At 41.9% G+C, this 14,467-nt stretch overlaps 1 protein-coding gene across 4 annotated transcripts in view; it reads left to right on the top strand.

Moving 5' to 3' along the window:
* The window catches only part of MYRIP (myosin VIIA and Rab interacting protein), a 232,531-nt gene that overhangs the window by 180,027 nt on the left and 38,037 nt on the right, over positions 1-14,467 (top strand). For all 4 annotated transcript variants that reach the window (XM_075418805.1, XM_075418806.1, XM_075418804.1 and 1 more), the window contains 4 exons: positions 548-628; positions 1,221-1,318; positions 1,654-1,734; positions 3,304-3,453. In XM_075418805.1, coding sequence (XP_075274920.1) covers positions 548-628; positions 1,221-1,318; positions 1,654-1,734; positions 3,304-3,453 — 410 coding nt within the window. The remainder of the gene's footprint in view (positions 1-547; positions 629-1,220; positions 1,319-1,653; positions 1,735-3,303; positions 3,454-14,467) is intronic.

Below are 14,467 nucleotides of genomic sequence, written 5' to 3' on the forward strand. Positions count from 1 at the left end.
GAAGTGTGAACAATGCAATGACAAGTTGCAATGGCACGCGGACTCTGTGTGAGACCTTTTGAAGGAAGACTTTTGAGTCTAAATGTCATTGTTAACTTCCTTCTACCCTCCGTGTGACTGTTAGGTAAACCTTTTGTTCCCTTTGAAGATAAATACTAGTATACGTGCCTGGGTTTTGGCTTATTTATACAGCATTGCCCTTTAAAATGTAGAGTCTGTTTCAACCCCAAATGTCATATTAAAGGCAAATTCCCTGTACTTAACTTCTACCATGTAAGTTTTATACCTAGGATCTTGTTCCTCTCTTTTACTGTACAAATAGTTTTCTCCATCCAAAATTAATGACAGGTCTTTCCTGTAAAAGCAGTCATGTTTTGCACAAAAGCTGCTACAGTCATGATTTATACAAAAAGTAGGAGGAATTGTCCAGTTATCCCTCTTTGTGTGCGGTGCAACCGTATCTTGAGTGGATATTCTAGTCTAATAATGCCTCTCCTATTAATGGGTACTTCTTATACTAATGCACAGTACTGTCTTATTTGAGCAGAAGGAGGTTTTTTTGAAGGGAGCTTTGAAAATGAAGGAAGCATTTGTGGCAGTGACTCTACATTCTACCGGCAGACAGAAGGTATGCTGCTAAAAACTTGTTTGATTAAAACACAGTCCTTACACTTTGAATTACTGGACAAATAGCCTATAGTGTTGGTAAGTCTTGCTCACAGATCCAACAGTCTTTTAGCTGCAACATTTAGCAAGATACTAAAAATCTTTGTGTACCATGCTGGAATATCTTGCTTCAGTATTACAGCTAATAGATGCTTATTCTAGTGCAATTTTTTTAATGTTCAATTTTTGTTAATTCTCTCCCATTTCCTTTCCTATGGTCATACTTTTTTTTCATTCTCTTTCTTACATTCTGTTGGTCTTTATAGGAATTTTACGAATTTTCTTCCTATGATTTTCTCCTAACTATTTTGCTAGATTCTAAACTAAGCAAGATAAAAATACTGTGTGTTACTGTATTTAATATTTACGTTTAAGAAATAACATAGAGAATGAGACAAATTTCTCTGTCTTAAGGTGTTTATTTTATTGTGTGTAATGTCATGAACAACCTAAGATTTGAATGTATGTAGAGAATATGAGTCTGAATTTTGGAGCTCATTATACAAAATGTACATTATAAAGAACATGGTGGTTTTATCTTATTCTTCACCTAGGGCACAGCATGATGGATACCCTTGCTGTGGCCTTACGTGTTGCAGAGGAAGCAGTGGAAGAAGCTATTTCTAAGGCAGAGACCTACAGTGACAGCCTGGTAACATTTTCAAAAAAAACCCCCAATGTATTAATTTCAATAGAACAATTATGTTTCTTTTAATTTGAGTAGTGGTACAAAAACAAGTGGATACAAAAGGAAACATAAAGAAGTAGTAACTATCTTGTGTCCTACCTAAAGAGTTGGGTGTGGGTTTTATGAGCTTGTATCTAAGATGCACGTTGCATTTCAGCAGGTGACATGCAGTGCAAGTACCTGTAATTTCTTCCCGCAGTGCCAATAGGGCATATTACCCATTTCCTGATCTACACGATTTCTGGGGAAAGGCTGGGTTTATGTGATTTTAGCAACTACAGATATCCATTTTCATGCAGGACAAGCAGAACGAGGCTTGTTACTTGCAGGAACACAAGGAGGACCTCATAGAAGAGCTGGCCACAACCATCGTGCAGAAGGTATTTTTGCATTTTTCCCCTAGCTTCTTTAATAGCCAAGACACAATCCTGTAGTCTGGTGCGCTTTGACTCTGCTAACGTCAAAAGGGATGATGCCAATGTAGAGAGTAAATGACAAGTTGCAACTTCAGCTATCACAGTATAGGCTTAATCAGCTATATCCGACAGAGAGATCATTTTGTGGATAAGCTTAATCTGCTGCCTAAACTGATGGCCTACTCCCTCAGGCCTGAGATACCCTTGCTTGGAAGAGAAGGCCCCTGCTCGATCGAATTTTACATCTGTGCTTCACTCCCCAGAAGGCACAAAGTTTTCCAACATAAAGAAGTCTGGCTCCTGACTGTACCAACTCTACTGAACCCTGCATCTGCAACACATAGAAAGAAAATATCCATCATTAAAATGGAATTTTGTTAATGATGCTGTGAGAGACACCCAAAAAATCACAGAACCCTCTGTGTGTCTGATTTATGTGGCTTTTTCTGGAAAGTTCATTCTTACCCCTGCAAAGCTCGCAGCTGGCACTGATGCAGCACAGAAATGGAGGGCTAATGGGAGCAAGTACCCCTTGAGTTTGTCTGGACAGTCTGGAGCAAGGCAAGATGAGCAGGAACAGAGTGCTACTGAGCTCCCGTGATCAGTTAAGTAACCACTCTGCTAAGTGTGTGTCCCTCCATGTGAACTAACCTAATTGCCACATCTGTGTACGGGATGTGGCATATAGCAATGTATGTATCACACACCAGAAGAGGAACATGTTGTTTATAAGGCTATCAAGAAAAGACAAAAGAGCAGCAGCTCAATGGAAAATAATCTGCCTTCTTTTTTAATAGGGATGTTAGAAGATTAATTCTGCTTATCAGGTCTTTGATGGTCCAGAGCCTATCAGCTAAGACCGAATTGCTACCACTTTTGCCAAAAGCTGCCTAACAAGATCTTTTATGCTATGGAATAATATTTTGTAGATATTTTAAACTGGAGTCAGAAAAGTTGTGAAAATGAAGTGTAGCAGGATACAATCTGTCAGCGTAGGGAGACAGGTAGGTCTGTAGGATCTTCTCTATCTCTTAAGACAGTGTGGATTTTCAAAAACAAAAAAGAGTGCCTAGACACCTAAGACCTCTTTGTTTTCAGTAGAATAGTGTCTAGATGTCATGGGAGCCTTTGAAATTCCCCTCAATATCTAGTATTTTATATTTCTTTGCAAAAATTCTTGTCTGAGAAAATACTTGACACTTAGATGCTGCTCATGCTTGAAGTGTTACTGTAGGAACAGGTTTCCATGTTTATTTAATTCACCTCTGATGTTCTTACAGGTGCTGATTATGATTTACTGTATTGATGTTTATGTGCTTGCCAGCAGTACTACTTCAGATGAGAAGAAAAGCATGCAAATCGTCAGAGTCATCCTTGCATGAACTGGAGCAAAAGCAAAGGGAAACTCAAATGTTCTTCCCAGGCTGTTTGCCCTGAGACAGGGTTAATGTAGTTTTTCTGCATGCGGCTCAGATGGTATTTTCCAAGCACCTTTTTTTCTTCCCTCCCACCCCCTGTCCCCCTACCTTACAGATTATAAAGAAGCAGAAAAGCAAAACTGAGCAGGCCGAGGCTGACTTTGAATGGCCACCATCCAGGAGCAGCGGCCTGGCATCGGTGGCTGTCTCAGATCAGAGTATGCTGACATTTCCAGGGAGCCGCAGGGGGTCCTACACGTTGTGGGTGAGTGGCTTAGCACAACTATTGATGTTTTCTGCTGCACGAAACTGGAAGATTGAAATCATGGATAAGTATACATACTGCCTGGAATGGTACATAGAGAGCTGCAGAGAACAAGTACTAAACCTGTGTCTGGACAAACTGTCGCTCAGCTGCATGCTTTCCTAGCACATCATGGGCCGTGGAAGTACATCGCAGACATTGGGCTTGTGTTGGTGGGCGTTTTGGGGAGGACTAAGTTTGTGATACGAGCAATCTCGCTGCTTGGTTTGTATACTAACAGGACTCAATGCCTCAGTGTTTATGCATTAAAATAGTTTTTATGCTCACTTAGCTTTTACTTGGATTTTTTGATTAATTTTGTATTTTCTTTTTTGCAATGTTATATTTCTGTAATGTTTTTTTTTCTCCTTAGCCATCTTAAAGAAAACAGCTGCCGCCACCACCACCGACAAAGTAAACCCAACTGTAGAGCACTATTTATGTCTTACACTAAAGAGTATTTCCTCCTTCTTTCACTTATTTCTCAGCATAGTGCCTATAGCTCCTGACAAGCTGCATTAGTAACATTTTAAGAAGAGCAGCAAGTGAAAAGAAGTGAAAATAAGCTATATGCTTGGGTAGGCTGTTTCACAATTGGAGAGGGAGGACAGTTACAGATGAGTTCCAGTGCATTTTCATACAGTGGTTTAAGCTGTTGCTCCCAAGCGTCTGCTACTGTGCCAGTATAACCACCAGTATAACCACCTGTCCCGCACTGAGCAGAACCACCAGAACTGGGCATATGCTGTTCCTTAGTTCCCAGCTAAGTTTGCAAACTTACACTGCCAGTGAAAATAGATTCATGCCTGAATATAAGACTAAGGGCCAGAATTGCTGAGATACACTCACATTCTTGTCCCCCACCTATTTCCACGTTGAAGGAGTAATGCTTGTAAGCTGCTGCTGTTAACCAAGTGGTCACAAGCCAGGATGAGCGTGTTTAAGTGCTATGCTCTGTAGCTCCTAGGCAACTTGCTTGTTGGATATAAGAGCCAGAAGGAGAGTTAATTTTGTGTCTCACTCAACTGAGTTTTCTTTCTGGAGTTTAAGGACAGGACCTAGGGGAACATGCTGTTCAAATCCTCAGTTGTTAAACCAGAAGCTTGTTGTTCTGCATTGGGAGAGTTAAGCTTGAACTCCACACATTTTGAAATTCTGTTCTAAAGTAGCAAGTTTGAGTCCCATTTTTTTTCCAGAGGGAGGCTTTTTGGTTTGAGAAATAGTAGACTTTGCGGAAAATACTGGAGTAGGAGAAACAGAAACGTCACACCAAGGTGAGAACCACTGTAATGCACAGCTTCAAAACTTCTACAGCCGTCAGTCAATACCAGAGATCCAGATGTGTGCAGTGCTTTTGAAGGACTTTCTGCATCTTTACAGGGTCTTTCACCACATTTTTCAGCATTTGATCCAATTGTTGTCCCACAGTGCATTAAGGAACACAAATTAATTTGGCCATCCGGTCTGGATTTTGTCACCCCCTCCTATAAATTCAGTTTCTGCCTTTTGCTTTGCTAGGGTTGTTTTACTGTTTTCTTTTGTTCTTTGAAGTGCGCATGTGTTTATTTTTGCTTTGCTTTGAATAGAGGAGAATTTTGTTTGTATAACCAAACACCCTTGGAAAGGTAGCGTAGCTCCAGTTGCTCCCATAGCTAATAGAGTTGCAGTTATGTTAGCCTATTAGGCCAGCAGAAATAAAGTCATAGCAGCTCTAACAAAGGGTCTACTGGAAAGCAATCTGAAAGGCAATTTGTACAGAGCAAGGATAGAGCAGTTACATCCCGCTTGATTCTCACCAACAGCAGTGGAACAACCCAAATTCCTATTCCTGACCTTCCTTTCTGTTCGACTTTGCATTCATTCAGCTACAAATGGTAAACATGCATCTGTCAGCAGATCTGCAGGACTAAACCGCGTCAGTTTTTCCTCCATATATCATTTGAGAGAGTTACCTTTTCCGTCAAAAGAGTTGCAATATCTTTTTTTCTTTCCAAAACAAAACTAAGCTTCTATGGAAGCTGGCAGAGAGGCCCTATGGCCATATGTCTTTCCAGGCAAAGCTTCTTACTCACTCCCAGGTGGATTTTGGAACTCTGGAGTCCAAGCCTGTAACTCATGGGCTCCACTGCAGTAAGTGAAGTTTTTGTATTTCCTAACCAATGACATTATGTTGACCAAAAAAACCCGAACTCTTGATTTGTGTACACATCCTACCATTGAGCTCTGTGTGTTGGCTTAGTTTGAGCAGAGATCTGCCTGTAATGATAAAAACCCGTTCGCATTAGTACATACCACAGCTAATAGCGGGGCTCTTACAACAGATTTATTAGGGCATGTGTTCCTAGCGTAACCAAAGTTTTTGTCGGTGGACTATGTGGCCACAACCACCCTAATGGAAGCAAAAAAACGTGAATTTTTTTGTATCAAAGCTACCCAAGTTGACTATAACTGGGTTAGAGTTGTGTATGTGAACCTGTTTCCCAATAAGAATTATTTAAGTTGAGCTGCCCCTGTTTAAGGCTTTCTTTGTTTCCTGGCAAACAAATTAGTACTTGAAGCAGGATAGATTAAATAAAAGGGAAGTAGAAACATCGATTAACAGAGACAGACATGCAGAGGAAAGGGAGATAAGGATAGCAAATCTTAAGGCAGTTAGGATTTTGTAATTTAAAACTGGAAATTTATCTTAGAGCAAATATTTTTATTTTTCTTCTTGTAGAAGATAATACATGTGGTTTCACTATCACAGTAAAGCTAGTAACGTACTGTTACTCAGGGTGGTTGTGTGCTGTACACTGGCCTTTAGAAACACATGTTTATTACTGCATTGCATTTTATTACCAAAGTCAGTTTCTTACAGAGTGGGGGAAAGCTGTAATCCCTATCAGCCAGAAACTTCAGTGGGCTCTGGAAGCTCTGCATTACCTTCCTACTCATCCAGAATGACTTGCTTTGAAATCATCATTAAATAAGTTAAACTGCCTCCTTGTAGTATGAAGTAAATTCTGTATGCAGAGAACCTGAGCTGTGTAAGCTGGAGACAGCACAGTGCCAAGAGAACAACTGCGTGAGACCTGCTTGACTGGAGCAAAATCTATTGATATTCACACGCTTATCTCCCTGAAATACATTACTGATTGTTTAACTACAGTACTATGGCGTGGTAGTAGCTATAGATACTGTCTTTTCCCTTTTTTTCCTCTTAGATTTCTTTGAGATCCCTTGCCTATGCTAAAAATAGTGATACAAGGCTGAATATTTTATTTCCCTGTCTCATAAAAAGAGATGGATGGCACCATCTGTTTCTCATTACCGATAAGCAAAGGCTGTACAATGTTGGGATGGGAGGAGCTTAGAGCAATGGGCGGATGCCTCCCTGCTCTCTCAGTCCATTTTTCCCCCATACATCACTGCCAGGAATAGCAAACGATCAGTTGGCATGTTGTATCCCATTTAAACATTGATGGAGTGCAGGCATCCTGGTGTGTTCTAAGTGCTGTATTAGTGGTCTTTTTTAAACAGCTAAAAGATTGCATATATAAACAGAAGTTCATCCATAATTTATTGTATATAAAACAGCTAGGGATGTAGGGAAAAGAGGGATTTCATTAAATACACACTATGATGCACCTCAGGGGAAGCAGAAATTTACTGGTTAAGCTAAGTATAAGGTCCACAGTGTACCGACAGCTGTTTGTTTTTTCTTTTTTTTTTTCCCCACACTTTGATTTGTTTTAAAGAGAAGGAAGGTTCCACAAGCCTGAGGTCAAACACTGCTTTGCAAATCCCTGGAGATTTTGTAGGTGCTTTATACCTTTGTAGGTTTGTCCCAAACAAATATTTGAAGAAAACATTTTTGAGGAGGAATCCTGTTTAGCAGTCATACAATACAGTGGGAGAGCTGTTTCGGATGAGAGAGGCATAGCACTGTAGGAAGTTGATACCAGCTGACATCAGTTCTTACCTGTCAATGATTCTGTATCAGAAACATCATATTTATGTCTAATTAATAAATGTGTCATGTCATAGGGAAGATGGAGCTTTTAGCTTTTATACATGAGCTGGTATCAGAAGGTTGCACAGAGTGAATTGCTGGGACGTACTTCCAATGAGGCAGGCATGCATTTATCCAGAAGCCCATCAGCTGGATCCTGATGGGTTATTTACTGTCTTGTTTCCTTTCAGAAGCAGCCAACTGCAGCACCATCTTCTCTGCACAGAATGGGAAATGATAGTACACTTTGAGATGGAAAAGCGCTTTGTGCTTTAGAAAATAATGGGTCTTTTTTTGTTAAAATTTATGCTGAGAAGATTCAACATTCTCCAAGCACTTTCCAGGTTACAAATGTTACTGTCACCTGCTGACTTTGCAGGTGTAACATTGTAGTCTTACTGCGAAAGTGATCTGGATTTCAGATCAAGATCACCCAGTCCGTAGTAATCTGGCCGATTTCCCTCCTTCCACTGCAGCAGAAGGATAGGATACAGCTGCTTTTGCAATTCTGATTCAGCAGTTAATGCCACTTTTTAAGGCTTTGGGTGGCTAAATAATCAGTGCAAGGCTAAACTTGAGAGCATTGTCCTTTTAGAGTTGTTTGTATAATTTGTTTAATGTGTTTATCTAGCAGAAGATTACTGATTCTTGGTTTCATAGTACTGTTCATGCTCTTGACAAACATCCAGGAAGACAGTTTTGGATGCTAGGTATATGATCAAGCCCAAGCAGACCTAAATTCAACTGAGTTGCACTTACTGCCAGCCAACTAAGATAGATTTTAAGGCATGAAAAGGGAGTAGGAGAGAGGACAGAGAAGTGTGTCCATTCTATGTTATTTTCCAAATAACTTAGGTCATATGTTGTTCTTTCAGCTTTATTTTGTTTTAAAGATGCTATCCAAATACACTACTGGGTATCACAAAGCTTTAATGTCTAACTTAAAACCTGTGATGCTCACAGCTAGGCTGCCTGACAAATCTTACTTTATTTTTAGATTAAATCAGGGTGTATATTGTCACAGCGAGAAGCAAATAAACACAGCACACTTAAGGCTTCCTCTGTCAAGTGGGTGTTTGAGTAGGAGATAGTGATTCTCTTTGATGGGCGAGTGCTCTGCTGAGCATAGCGTTGTAGATGAGGGTCAGAACAGGACAGGAAAGGTCCTGCAGGGCACTGAACAGCCTAGAAATTAATGAAAAAAGGATAGTGTTCAGTAAAGCGTATTCTCTTGGAAAGAAAAATTGAGTTTATGTGTGAGGCTGCAATTAGACTTGAGATGAAAATGCCAGCTCAGCTCCTTCCCCTGCCCTTTTATACACATGCACTCTCCCAGTGGGATACACTCATAGCGACATAGAATCCTACTGTTCTATACCAGAGCCAGGGATCTGGCCTTTGCAGTTGCTCAGCTTTCTCATCTGTAAGTAGTACGGTAATACTGTCATCATAGGATACTAACTGAGCTCTCAGTATCTTCAAATGAAAAGTGTTGCACGACTGGGAAGCATCTCCTCTGTTTGTTTTTTGTTGTTTTTTTAAATAGATGTAATAGAATATTTCAAGTTTGGGACAAGGGAAAAAGAATGGGCCATGGGCGAACATGTAAGAAACAGTAACAGGTAAACAAGCAAGGTACCTGTAAAGGCACTGCTTAGATTACAGTTGCATTGGTACATCTACCCTCTATTCCTGTCAAAGCACCCAACAATTTACCACAAAATTCTATAGAATTGTTCACATAAATCCATTTCATTGATTGAACTATCCTATTTTATGCTCTTAGCACTTTCCTAAATTGTTAGCCCTATAAGTACAATAAAAGGGTGTCTATACTCATATTCTGGAACTGATATTTAAATATCCCTTATTACTAGCTTACAAATCTCTTGCAGCCAAGGCAACAGGATTTTCACATGTGGGACCTCCTTATTACCGGGGGGAGGGGGGGGGGGGGGGGGAAGTCCTTGAAACACTATGGATTATACTTCTTTGTGGTGATCTGTAGTGCCACAGCATCCTCCTGGAGAAACTAGCTGCCCATGGTTTGGATGGGTGTACTCTCTGCTGGATAAAGAACTGGCTGAATGGCCAAGCGCAGAGTGGTGATGAATGGAGCTAAATCCAGCTGGTGGCCGGTCATAGGTGGTGTCCCCCAGTGCTCAGTTTTGGGTCCGGTCTTATTTAACATCTTTTTTTCATGATCTGGATGAGGGGATTGTGTTCTCCCTCAGAAAGTTTGCAGACGACACCAAGTTGGGCAGGAATGTCGATCTGCTTGAGGGTAGGAAGGCTCTGCAGAGCGATCTGGACAGGCTGTATCGATGGGCTGAGGCCAACTGTATGAGTTTCAACAAGGGCAAATGCTGGGTTCTGCACGTGGGTCACAACAACCCCATGCAACGCTACAGGCTTGGGGAGGAGTGGCTGGAAAGCTGCCCAGTGGAAAAGGATCTTGGGGTGTTGGTTGATAGCCGGCTGAACATGAGCCAGCAGTGTGCCCAGGTGGCCAAGAAGGCCAACAGCATCCTGGCTTGTATCAGGAACAGTGTGGCCCACAGAAGTAGGGAGGTGATTGTGCCCCTGTACTCGGCACTGGTGAGGCTGCACCTGGAGTACCGTGTTCAGTTTTGGGCCCCTCACTACAAGAAAGACATTGAGTTGCTGGAGCGTGTCCAGAGAAGGGCAACGAGGCTGGTGATGGGTCTAGAGAACAAGTCTTAAGAGGAGCATCTGAGGGAGCTGGGGCTGTTTAGGCTGGAGAAGAGGAGGCTGAGGGGGAACCCTATTGCTCTCTGCAAGGGAGCAGTCATGTTTGCTTTATCCTAGCCTGCTGTTTGAGGATTTGCCCCGATGACTTGGATATCCTGATCAGGGCATGAAGAAGGGAGTTTTCTTTCAATTGTGAAAATCTCCCATTCACCTGCCTGTTCTTGCCCTTTTTCAGAAGCCATAGGGTTGTTAACAGATCCTTTGCCGCAGAGACGATTAAGTAAGGAACAGATGCTTGAAACCCTTGGTATTTCACTCGCGCTGCTAAATGTCTGGACTGAATACATTTGAGCAGAGTGAAAATCACTTCCAGGGATAAATAGGCTGTGGCAGAGTGGCACCATTCGCAACATCATGCTGTCTCCTTCCTGGTGTGGGAGTGAGTTACCAAAGGATGCATTAGCTGTTGATGTTTAGGGATTGCTACTGTATTTGCTGAGGCAGGTGGGACCTGCTGGTTCTGTCTGTGCATAGATTGGATTCTGAGAAGCGTGAGGGTTTTTGCCACACTGCTAGCAGGCATAGCTGTAGAATTTGCAGGTGAGGAGACGGGACGGATAAGGTTGCGTTTGTCATCTGTGTTTGTGCTGTCAATTCTAGACTGCTTCCCTGAATGAACAAGGTAGTCCTCAAAGCCCAATCAACAGATGCCCCACAGGTCAGAGTCTGCACAGCACAGGACTCTGCTGCCCAGATCCAGAGGTGCCCTCCCTGCCCTCAGCCCCGGTGCTGAGTTCCAGTGCCTGCAAGGGCTCCTGCCATGGTGACCCTGCGGCTGCCTTATCCTTCTGGCACCCTGGCACCCGCGTTTCTCAGTCCCTCCTGAAGCTGGGAGAGTCCTTGATCTACTCTAAATCAGTGCAGAATAAATTCCAGTTTTGCTAGTTAAACCAGACTGAAGAAATAGGAAGAAATAGCAGGGAAGTGAGGAGAAAAATATGCATGGTCCAGAATATCCTTTGTAAAGTTCAGTCAGTTGCTTTTGGGATCTATTTTGAATTACCACTTTGGCTTCAGTTTAGAAGAAAGAGGCGTTAGCCATACTCTTTCATCTTTTGAGGAAGAATGTAGAGCAAAATCTTTATATCATCTCTCTAAACCATATGCATGCATATAAGAGAATTATTCAAGGTAAAGAATCCATAGATTATCAACATTAGACTCAATATTCACAGGTGTGTTTTATAAAAAGTTGTTCTTGATTTTGGTTACCTGTTTTATTTATTCAGTGTTCAGAAGCATAAACAGACATTGTATGTGATTATTTTTTATTCACTTCTTCCTTCTTTAATCTTCAGAAACCATATTGTCTGGTTTTTTTCTCTCTTTGAAGGACAGCAATGAAACAGGACTGTACATGCAAGAATGATTCCTTTCAGTGCTAGCCCAGTACAAGATGAAGGCTGAGTTCTCTCCATCCAGACATTATAACTATGTAGCAGAAATCCCCTGAAGAGGGGTAAAAAAAAGAGAATAATAATGTGTCTGGAATTTCTTTTTGAAACAAACATCACACAGCAGATGCCAGTAGGCAGAATTTTGTGGGGAACTCATCTAACAAAAGTGTTTGGAAATGCCTGTCAATACTGTAACTATCTTTTGCAAGCTGTACTGTACTGCACAACAATCCAGCATGCAGCATACGCCTCCAAGCAGTGTGTGCAGTGAACACAGACCTATTGGGTTGCAATGCCATCTGCTGATGTACTAATTTATTGCAAAAACTAACAGTTGCAATACCTTAATGTGTGACTGCAAACATACCGGGCAGCCTTGTAATTCATCACAAATAAATACACCCAAAATAGCACCTGGCTGACAGGTTCTTTTCGCTGAGGAACCAGAACTTGGGGTTAGAAAAGGTGCCGGTATCTTTAGCTGGGAGAGAAGGATCTTGACTTCTCATGTCTTTATAAATCAGGACCAAGCTGCTACATTCCTGCCTCCTTTTTGGACACTGTATTTAGGCTGCTGTATTATTTGGATACTTTTAGAAAATAGATTGGATTGGTCCTTCTGCCCTGAGATCTTGTTGCTGTCCAAGTTTGTAGGCAGTTGATAAAGATTCAGGGCCGTGACTCCTCCTTTTGGTCGGTAAATATCCCTTGTTCCAATGCAAACTGATCCAAGAGCCTATCGAGGTAGCTGGCGTTACCTCCAGGACTTCCCTGCATCCATGTGCAGGGAAACTACATGGAGCACCAGCCCCCAGGTAGGCTTCTCAATCCTGTTCCCTTATGTTCAGTGTTTTGCTTCCTATGCAAATGTCCACAAAGGAAAAATGTCCCCTGTGGATCTACAGATGGGCTGTTATCTTTGTGACGAAGGGAGGCACAAATGCAGCACAGTAATGTGTACTTCTGCTGCCTGCCACGGGTGAGTGTGGCAGTGAAGTCAGCAGCGTGGGCAGGCTTGTAGGGAGGTTGTAGCCCATGCTGAAGCCCGTGCTATAACTGTAGGGCTGTTGAGCTGGTGGTGCCAGCTCAGTTGAAGTTGATGCAAATGTGCCAATCAAGATTAGAGCTTTTACTGTGTAATCTCACACCAAATAACTGACTTTCTAGTTCACTCTTCGTTGCAAAAGCAACCAAAGGAGGTCTTGAGTGATTTGGTTTTCAGATAGAGTCATCAGTCAGGCCAGTAATTGGAGATAAACTTGTGGACAAACATTTGCTTTTGTGCTCTGAAAAAAATGTCCCGTTTATGCTAGTGTAGACTGATTTGTTCTCATGCCAGGATATACTTCTGTCCTGTTCCTACACCAGGCTTGGCTATTGACACTCCTTTTTTGTATCGTTACTGGTGTTACCAGTGATTTGAAATGCTATCAGGGAGGAACATTTACACTTTCTTTCCACCCATGCTTGTCTCAGTAAAACACAATTCTACTATCTGTCCTTGCATCCCTGTCTAAAACTAACTTTCAGAACAAATGATAACCTAATCCTCTACTTTTATTTATTCTTCTCAATTGGATCTTATTAGAATGCTGTCACTTCCTGGTCATTTAAATCTCTCCAGATACAAGAACTAAAGAAAACTACAAAAGTAGTAGTAAAGAGTGCTAGTTCAACAGCCTCTCCAGTAGCATCATTTCACTCTTTTTCAGGATCGGAGTGCAGGGGTGCAGTCAAGCTATTTTAGCTGGCATTACTTTTCTCTCCTTGAGCCTTCTGTGACATTGAAGCATCTTCAGTGAGATGAGATGGTACTTCTAGCAGAGCAGTCTAAGACACATTTTAGGAAAAATTCACATAAAGTATAGAAAAAGGATGAGGATGGCCTCAAGCCAGGCTTTGGAGGCACCAGAAGCTTTTTCCCTCGCTGCATGTGGAGGGATTTTGCTAGGAATTAGCAGTAGTTCCTGCATATTACCGGTTTTCTGCTCTCTACAGAGAATTGGCAGAAACTGTGGAGAGCAGTTTTCCTCTGACCTGACCCAAAAGTTTCAGCACATGATTTAAAAGAACCAGCTTGTTTTAGATAAGCTTGTTTGAATAAGCTTCTTTTGAGATCCCAGGCTGCTATACCACATGGGACTGTGTCTGCTTTCTTTTCTGTGCTTCCTTGTTTTTCAGTGCTTTTTGCCCATCAGGCCCTTCGTGCTCATCTTCTTTTTAAACCCTTCAGGCTGTTGTGTATCTTCTAGTCCTTCTGAAAGATGTCTGCCCTGCAGTGTAGACACACCTGAGCAATCTTTAAATGGCTCAGGCCACGCAGGTAGCAGCGCTGGTGCAGAAGCGTGGGTCTGAGGGCAGGATCTGCTGAGCTCCTTCCGTGGGTTTCGCAGCCTGTGCCAAGTCCTGCGTTGTCAGGGCTGAGCTGCTGGTAGGTCTCAGGTTAGTTGAGAGCTAAGTGCAGACACTGCCATCGCTGCGGTGCAGGCTTGACTGCGATGTTTATGAAACAGTGAGTAGGCAGGCGAGAAGCTGCCATTTAAACAAAACTCCAGAAAAGTTGTCAAACCTACAGATTTTCCATAATAAGAAAAAACATGTTACTTTCATTATCGAAGCCCAGATTATCATTAAACAGACTATGTAAGTTCTTCCTGATTTTTTTCTTGTCCTTCTCACCATTCGGTTCTCTAAGTAATAAGGGAAAACAGATAGTGGTGATTAAACTGTAGGATATTCCTTCTTCTGGGTTCTTCAGCATCTCTTACCTCTCTGTGCCATATACATGGAAAGAATGTGCCCTGAGGGAATA

Source organism: Opisthocomus hoazin, chromosome 4 (assembly GCF_030867145.1).
Source record: "Opisthocomus hoazin isolate bOpiHoa1 chromosome 4, bOpiHoa1.hap1, whole genome shotgun sequence".
Classification (NCBI taxonomy): Eukaryota; Metazoa; Chordata; class Aves; order Opisthocomiformes; family Opisthocomidae; genus Opisthocomus; species Opisthocomus hoazin.